The following is an 8,645-nucleotide window of genomic DNA, read 5'->3' as shown; positions in this document are numbered from 1 at the left end:
ATGACAAGAAGATCATCATCTTCACTTGAGTTGACTGTGTGCTATAAGACTGGTCTCATACTGCAGGGTCTTCCATTTTAGAGTGTACATTCAAGAAGGGGAGGGGAGGGAAAGTGCCCTGCTGCAGGAATTCCTTTGCTCATTTTAGATGGCATTTTTGAGGGATGGGCAAGGACAGTGCCATCCTGTTTCGTCACCTGATATGAAATGGGAAGGTGCCACCCCAACTCAAGCCTCCCTTTTTACATATATAATTATTATTTTTGATTTTACAAATAGAGAATTATAACAATCCAAATTACGTATCCCTATTTAGAGATTTCTCCAAATCTCTGGACTTCCCACCTTCCCCTCCATAGATCCTACTGTCCACCTTCTCAACTGCATAATATTTCATAGTCTATATTTCATATCTTTCCATATTATCCATAATATTCGCTACATTACAAGTGTTATTAAAATCCTGCTCAGGTTTTCATCTGCTTACAGTGGTCTCCTAGATAAATTATAATTTTTTCCCATTCTTCATTGAAGTTTGGTTCTTCTTGGTTTCTGAGCCTTCCGGTCAGTTTTGCCATTTCGGCATAGTCCAACAGCTTGGTTTGCCATGCCTCTCTGGCAGAGACTTTGTCTTCTTTCCATCTCTGGGCTAGTAGCATCTGCATTGCTGTTGTCACATACTTGAAAAGTATTTTCTGTTCCTTTGGAATGTCGGTACCTACAATTCCTAATAAAAGGCTTCTGGGTTTGTTTGTTTGTTTTTACAAAAGTTATTTTAAACATTTTCTTTCAATTCATTATGTTTCTAGTTTTGCTGTGCACCACAAACCAATCATAAAGCACCAAACAAGTCATACGAACCAGCACTGCAGATTAACACTGATTTATTAACCATAGCTGTCAACGTTTCCCTTTTTTTAAGGGAAATTCCCTTATTCTGAATAGGATTCCTCGCAAGAAAAGGGAAAAGTTGACAGCTATGTTATTAACAGCAACAGAAAACCCTAAGATATTTGTTTCTGCCAACCAGTTTTAAAATGAAGTCGTAGTCTATTTATATAGAGTATATAAGGGATTTTTTTTGTCATGTTTACGAGACGAAAAACCGACGTCGTTCATTGGACGAGCTCTTTCAAGTCGCTGTTTGCCGTTCAATGTTATTTAACCGCAAGCTAGTTAAAGGTTTGGAGCGGGGAAATCGTTTATTAAACCGCTAAATTTTAGCAATTTATGCGTGAGATTGGCCGCCTCAGGCCTTCCTTTCAACGGTCATCTCTCTCGTCGTGGACTTAAACCATGGAAACAGCCCCCTCCGCTGCCCGCCTGACTTCATAATCCTCAAGAGTTAGGGATGCAGGGCAGTTTATTCGTGCCTCCCCTCAAATCCCGCCGCGGGTACAAAAACAAAGCAAACACTCGCGCACTTATCAAGTTTGGCTCACTAGGCCCGCCGTAGACTCCCTCTTTCCTCCCCCCCCTTCCCACACGCCCCGCCTTCTAGCTGCCGGAAGCGCCAACCCGGAAGTTTGGGTGCTCTCGGTAGCCGCACGTGCTCCAGTCCGCCTCGCAGGGAAGAGGGGCGGAGTTCCAAGGACCCTCCCGGCCGGCCATGAGCTCCCGGGCAGCTGTGGTGATTGGTAGGTTACTTCTTTCCTCCGTCCGAAGGTTCCGGCGGGGCTGAACCTCCAAGCCCCGCGGCTCATCCCTCTTCTCTTTTCCTCGCAGGCGAGATGCAGGCAGGGGATGGTCCGGACAGCGAGCCTTGCTCGTCTGACGACGGCGGCAGCGACGGCGCCTGGGAGGAAGATGACGAGTCGAAGGCGCCCGCGCTGGCCTCGTGCCTCTTCTGCGACAGGTTCGGTTCCGTTTGCCTCGTGCCCCCGGGTCGGAGGGCAGTCTCCGCCTCTCCACCCCGACAAGCCTCTCAGCTCTTGCTCCAGCGGCTCCCGTCGCCTAGTATATCTGCATCTTTTTCTCATTCCCTTCCCCTTCATTAGTGGGGTCCGCCCCCCCCTCCGCCCGTAGCAGCTTCCAACAACAGTAATTATATAGGATACGGAGCAAGCTGCCCTTACACTGACTCGGTCCATTGGCCCATCCAGCTTTGTCTGCACTGATTGGCAGCAGCTCTCCAGGGTTTCGTGCAGGAGTCGCTCTCCCAGCCCTGCCTGGAGATCCATTGGGTGGAATCCGGGATCTTATGCATGCACAGCAGGTGCTCTACCACTGAGCGACATCCCTTGCAAATCTGAATGAATTCCTGTAGTTGTTAAACTTGCAAGGAAGAAGTCTTATCAAAGCAAGACGTCGTCTTACAAAACGCCTTCAGCTCCCGGAGATATAATAGATGTCAAAGCATCCTGTTGTATTTTTTAAGCGCCCCCCCCCCCTTTTAGTAGAGGGGTACTTGTGCTGTCTAAGTCAGTATGAAAGAATCCAAGGAGTGCAAAGATCTAAGTTTTATACTTGTTGCTATAATGTGGATGGGGGGCTGAAGTTGTTGGGGATGATGGGAGTTACACTGCAGTAACATCTGAAGGGGCACAGGTACCTCCATCCCTGATGTAAAGGCAAGCTGGTCAGCTTCTCTGCTCACTTTCATGGTAACTGCCACCATTATAACTCTCTAATGACTTCCACAAAGCTGGATGGGTTTGTGCAGGGGAATAGCTGTTTAACAGTAAAAATGGGAATAATGATTACTCTGGGAAGGGTTTGCCAAGCAAGAGAGGAGCACAGGCAGCACCTGCTGAACTGTATCATTCTTAAATGCCACTAGTTTCCATCCATCTCTCTGTGCTTTTTTCCTGCTAATTTTTGAAGTTTTTAATGCAATACAATAATATGTTTGCAGTTTCTATTCAACATTTATTATTCACTTTTATACTCCTGGGCTCAATCTACTGATAATTGCCCAAACTAATACCTACTCACCTAGATTTTTTTCACTTCGGGAGCTTGTAGTTTGTTTTCTATTGCTATCAAAGTCATATTTTAAAAGCTTAACATAACATATGAACAATTTCTACAACATTTGAACTGTGTTTTCCAAGATTTTTCAGTTCAGCTGAAGATGCTTTTTGCCATTGTACATCAGATCATGGGTTCAATATTGGAAATCTGGCTCATAAACACAGTAAGTTTATGTCTGCGTTTTGCTGCAAGTTTACATTTTACAAATTGATGAATGGGTCTTAACCTGTGAAATAAAACCCAGATTTCAGAGCACTGGGAAACGATTTTACGTATACTTTAAGTGTCTTTAGTTAAACTGTTTTAAGTGCTTGTATGAATGTCTTATTGTGTTCTGTTTCAGTATGATTAAAATAATTCTATGCAGTGAAGCAGAGAGAGAGAATAAGGGAAGCTGAATAGCATTATTTGAAGCATCTTAATCTACATAAAAGATTGGTTCATTAGCACTACAGTATAAGTTGCCAAACACAGAAACATGCAAAATCTACCATGTTGGGTGTGACAAGCAAGATTGTTGGTGTTAGACACTCAACAGATATTGGAGGCTAAAGATAAGCAGTCTACATGAATGGGTGTGTCATCAAGTCTCTGTGGATTAGCTCTGTATACATACTGGAACTTTTGAGCCTAAGAGAGATGTCTGGATCTGGACTACAAGAAAATTGCTTAATACTATTGTAAATGGTATCTGTGAGCTATGAAATACCTTTTGTGTGGTGGCAAACTGCCTGCTATTACAACAGAAAACACTCAAATGTATTGTAAGCGTGAGCCAGTAAAAGAGATGGCATATTCTTGGCAGTCTTCTATAGGGTGATATTAAAAAAAACAGTCTAGAGATCATAATATGGAATAAAATAGTTCAGCAGAAAGAAACAACCATGTCTGAATTCCAGTGGTAAATAGATTAAAACGTTGACTGACTTTTCAGCTTGACCAAACACACTACTTCTGTTTTTCTCTCTCTCTCTTTTCTAGGACTCGATTTCTATGGTTACATCAAGCTAGTGAACTTTATTAGGCTGGAAGTAAGTTACCGAGTATTATCTGACTAAAGTTAAGTTATACTATGCTATGTCTCTTCAAGGGGACGCGGGTGGCGCTGTGGGTTAAACCACAGAGCCTAGGACTTGCCGATCAGAAGGTTGGTGGTTCGAATCCCCGCGATGGGGTGAGCTCTCGTTGCTCGGTCCCTGCTCCTGCCAACCTAGCAGTTTGAAAGCACGTCAAAGTTGAAGTAGAAACATAGGTACTACTTGAGTGGGAAGGTAAACGGCGTTTCCGTGCGCTGCTCTGGTTTGCTAGAAGCGGCTTAGTCATGCTGGCCACATGACCCGGAAGCTGTATGCCAGCTCCCTCAGCCAATAAAGCGAGATGAGAGCTGCAACCCCAGAGTTGATCACGACTGGACCTAATGGTCAGGGGTCCCTTTACCTTTACCTTTATGTCTCTTCAAAGCCATGCTAGTCAGCATTGGTTTAAAGTTTAGTAATAGGTTTATGAGGAAAATGGTCACTTTTTTCTAAACATGCAATTACTATCCATTGTTTTCATACTTACAATTTGTTTAGTTAAATTTGTACATGTAAAATATATTAAGGCTGCAGATTTGGGTATGGTAAGATGTGCAATGGAGAGAGAGAAAGGTTCTGTTCAGATGTAGAATATATGGCAAATGTGTATCATATATACTGTTTTTGGTCATTTTATGCTACTGGTAGGGCTTGAATACAATTTTAAGAACCCTCAGGGACAGCATATTCTGATGTCAATTTCCACATATGCCCCTAATCCTGCTGTTGTTCCTCCCTCACCAAAATGGGGGACACCATTTTGGGATCCACTTCAGGTGGGTGCCAAAATAGATTGGGCTGGTCTAGTGTACAAATAGCAAGAAAGATTCAGCATTTTGGAACACCACAGTTACTTGCCCAAGCTCTCAGTTAATACTTGTTAGAGTTCAGGTTTGATACCAGACTTTTTCATTATTTTCCTTCTGCAGTGACTATAAGGATATTTTTACAACATTAAGCATAGTTTAAACATGTTAAGAACATTATACAGAATATTTATTTTCTATTTCAGAAACCAACTGTAGATTATTTGAGTTCTATCAGTACACCATTTCCTTGGGAGGAAGAGAAATATCTGAAGCCTGTCCTGGAAAATGACCTCTTACTCCAGTTTGGTAGGGTTCTTTTTAATTTTAAATTTGTATACTTACAGATGATGAAAATGTGCAGCTTTATATACTGATGGTTTAAAGGGCGGATATATTCTAGGCCAAGAAAAACCTCTCATATCTTCAGATGAACACAGATGGCATTCTATGTTTAGATTGAGCACCTTAGAGGAAAGATGGGATATAAATAGACTTACAAAATGTAGTAATAAATATAGCCTTATTGGCGTACAGAACAAGCCATGCAGTTATTTGGATCCCAAACACTCAGTAACTCTTAATATTTGCACACTGTGTGATAAATTCTCTTGGTTCATTTCCAGATATAGAAGATCTCCTTGACTCCACTGACATCTATTGTTCTAATGGACTAACTGAGACTTCGTCTCCCATTGAGCGTTTGAAACATGCAGAGCACAAAGCAGAGCTGGCAGAAGCAGCATTGGCCAGAGCCCAAGAAGATCTTCAAAAAATGAGGTATTGGCCAGAGAGCCTTTTACTCTAGTATCTATTAGACTGAAGCATCTTTTAGCGCTTAGGCCACTAGAAACTCAGCAGGATGATGCTTCATCTGAATGGATTAGAAAGAGGTGAGTACATTCCTTATGAAATTCGGATATATGTGTTGACAGAGAGACCGAGTCTCCGCCTAAGTTGTTGGGAAGCAGGATTCTGCAAACAAATAATACAGCTGCCATTCCTATTCCACAGTGTAGGGATGTCACAGACATGGCAGTTCCTGCAGTACTCTTTCTATTTTGAAAGTTAAAAATTCTTATAAATGGGGGATTTGGAAGTAACGTTTGGCGCTTGCTGTTAGAGAAGAAGAAGGCGAGTGAAAGCGCTTGCACGAAATTAAAAATCAAATCAAATATAAATAAATAAATTGAGGATTTGCACATCATGTTTCCTGAGGTGTTAATGTGGAGGGGAAAGAGGCATTTTACTTTATTTTTAGTTTTTAAAAGATCTACCTCTCCTGTTTATCCAAGGAGAGCCAAGGCAGCTAACATAAAGTAGAAGAAATGGAACATCAGGTACAATCCCTAAAAGCCGATTCAGCAAAATTAACACAAGTAGGGAAATACCTTTTTTGTAGAAAAAGACCAGGCCTTCACCCGCTGCCTGAAGCAGTATAGTGATGGGGCCTGATGGATTTCCTTGCAAAGGTGTTCCATAGGGTAGGAGCCACAACAGTCCCTACCTTTAGCTGGCCTACCAGCCTTGTCTTCCAAGTTTGAGGGATTTGCAGCAGGACCCCAATGACAATTGGAACATGCGGGAAAGAACATACAGGAGGTAGTTCCCAAGTTGTTAAGAGGTTTAAATATTTTAGCTAAGCCTGCTTTTAGCTAAGCCTGTAGAAATGGCATGATAGAATCAAAACACCTAGCTCATGCCAGCATTTTGACTTTTGTGATTTTGCAGTAATTGAGGTGACCAAACACTTTTTCAAGAGGAGCCCCACATAGACTGTCAGAGTTACATGTGTCTTTAAGCTGCTGGTCACTAGAATATGAATGAAGGCAAAGCCTGTTTTGTCTGGAAGGACTGTACCTGGCACAGTAGCCCAAGCTCAAAAAAGCACACCCTTAGTAACCAACACCACGTATAACAAATGTGAGATCTGGATTGAGGAATACTTCCCTATATTCCAACTATGCATACCTGGTCATTCAGAGAAAAAACTTCATGCAGAATTGGCTGTGAACTCAGTCCTGAGTCACACAGTCAACCTACAAATAGTTCTGTTTTGTCTGCATTAAGTTTCAGCTTCTTTGCAGCCTATCCAGTCCTTCAGAGTTACAGCACAATTCAGCCTTTCAGCTCCCTCCCTGGGATCAGATGAAAATGAGAGGGAGAGTTGGGTGTATGTTGAGGACTTTTCAACCCAAATCTCTGGATTTGCAACACCAGGCCTGCCTGACAGATTCCTTACTCTGCTGGCAAGCTGGAGTCCAAGTCAAAATGGATCTGAACAATTTTATCTGCAAAGTTCTTCACAAGCAGATCACAGTGGGCTTCCATGGCTTCTTGTAACTTTCTGAGGACCATGATGTGAAAGGCTCTGCTAGATGGCACTGAGCAACATCAGCCAGGCACCATAAACATAGCTCATCAGTAATTCAAGGAACTTTTGGGAATCATTCATAGGGGGGGGAAGGCCTTAGGAGCGCCTGCATTAATCTGTGGAGCACAGAAGTGATCAGGCCATCAGCAGAATGGCCAGCTATGTGAGTTAGAAAATCCCTCAGAGGCATCAGAAATCCCTTTCAATCCATCAGTCTCTAGGGGTTGACCATTTTAATTGGCCTCCCACCTCTGTGGTTAACCAGATTCTAAACCAGCATATCTGCTTTACACCACAGGAAGAAGCTGTTTAAAACCATTCTACTTGAAACTCCAAAATCAAGTGTTTTGATGAGGTATTTCCTAGTTAAAGGTGTAGTTGCTGTTCCTACAGTCCATGGTTTCAATTCATAATGCACTGATCACAGCTACTCTAGTCTCTTCTTCAACTTATTGCCCCCTTCTCTTGCAAAAAAACCTGGAACTTAATGGAGAAATTAATTCTACAAAATAATTACCGTATTTTTTGTTCTATAAGACTCACTTTTTCCCTCCTAAAAAGTAAGGGGAAATGTGTGTGCGTCTTATGGAGCGAATGCAGGCTGCGCAGCTATCACAGAAGCCAGAACAGCAAGAGGGATAGATTGCTGTTCTGGCTTCTGAGATTCAGAATATTTTTTTTCTTGTTTTCCTCCTCCAAAAACTAGGTGCGTCTTGTGGTCTGGTGCGCCTTATAGAGCGAAAAATACGGTATATTCACCAACACAGGAATTGTTGGAGATTTAGAGCTCCACTGGCAGACTTACACATATATAGGGAATATCTGATCATTTAGAACACATCCCAGAATCTAATCAGGAAAAGTAGTAGATATTTATTATTTCCAGAACCTAAAAAAGTTCTATTAGGCTATTTAAAACCTTTCATTTTAGGCGTTGATTTGGAAGTGGTAGCAGATCTTATCACTGCTTTCAGATTTGTTCAGCAAATAAATTGGGGGGCAAGGGGAGTATTGCCGCATCAGGTTCAGAATGGCTCTACAGAATCTGGACTGCTGTAGTAATGTCTAAATTAACGTATTATAGAAAAATGAGCAATGAAAAAGCAAATAAGCATTTGAAGTGATGGACTGTCCATCCCTAAAGTGTGGACCTTCTCTCTCTCTACGGAGAGGGAGGTCCATGGATGGTGAATGAGATTCACTTTTACACGCCTTCACGTGGTGGGCATGGAAATGGCCACCATACTGTCATTAGTGCTCCAGTGGTTGTGACAGCAAAAAGGTGTTTTGGAGTAGATCAGGGGGGCATTGGGGACGCCAAGCCCTCCCATGTTCTTTGGATCCATTCCCTTGGGGTGGGGGGTATGCCAGTCCAGCCCCCTTGCCATCATCTGCCGTAGCTGCATAAAACCAGCA

The 8,645-nt window shown here is 42.5% G+C and overlaps 1 protein-coding gene across 1 annotated transcript in view; it reads left to right on the top strand.

Annotated features, from left to right (window-relative positions):
- The first annotated feature begins 834 nt into the window (after nucleotides 1-834).
- PRMT3 (protein arginine methyltransferase 3) overlaps nucleotides 835-8,645 on the top strand; it is a 57,964-nt gene continuing 50,153 nt past the window's right edge. The window contains exons 1-6 of the mRNA XM_083434612.1: nucleotides 835-1,637; nucleotides 1,726-1,855; nucleotides 3,054-3,136; nucleotides 3,955-4,004; nucleotides 5,062-5,164; nucleotides 5,482-5,635. Coding sequence (XP_083290738.1) covers nucleotides 1,610-1,637; nucleotides 1,726-1,855; nucleotides 3,054-3,136; nucleotides 3,955-4,004; nucleotides 5,062-5,164; nucleotides 5,482-5,635 — 548 coding nt within the window. The 5' untranslated portion in view covers nucleotides 835-1,609. The remainder of the gene's footprint in view (nucleotides 1,638-1,725; nucleotides 1,856-3,053; nucleotides 3,137-3,954; nucleotides 4,005-5,061; nucleotides 5,165-5,481; nucleotides 5,636-8,645) is intronic.

This window comes from Podarcis tiliguerta, assembly GCF_965153285.1.
Source record: "Podarcis tiliguerta genome assembly, chromosome: 1".
NCBI classification, from domain to species: domain Eukaryota; kingdom Metazoa; phylum Chordata; class Lepidosauria; order Squamata; family Lacertidae; genus Podarcis; species Podarcis tiliguerta.
Note: the sequence above shows the minus strand (reverse complement) of the source record. Positions and strands in the feature narration are given on the sequence as shown.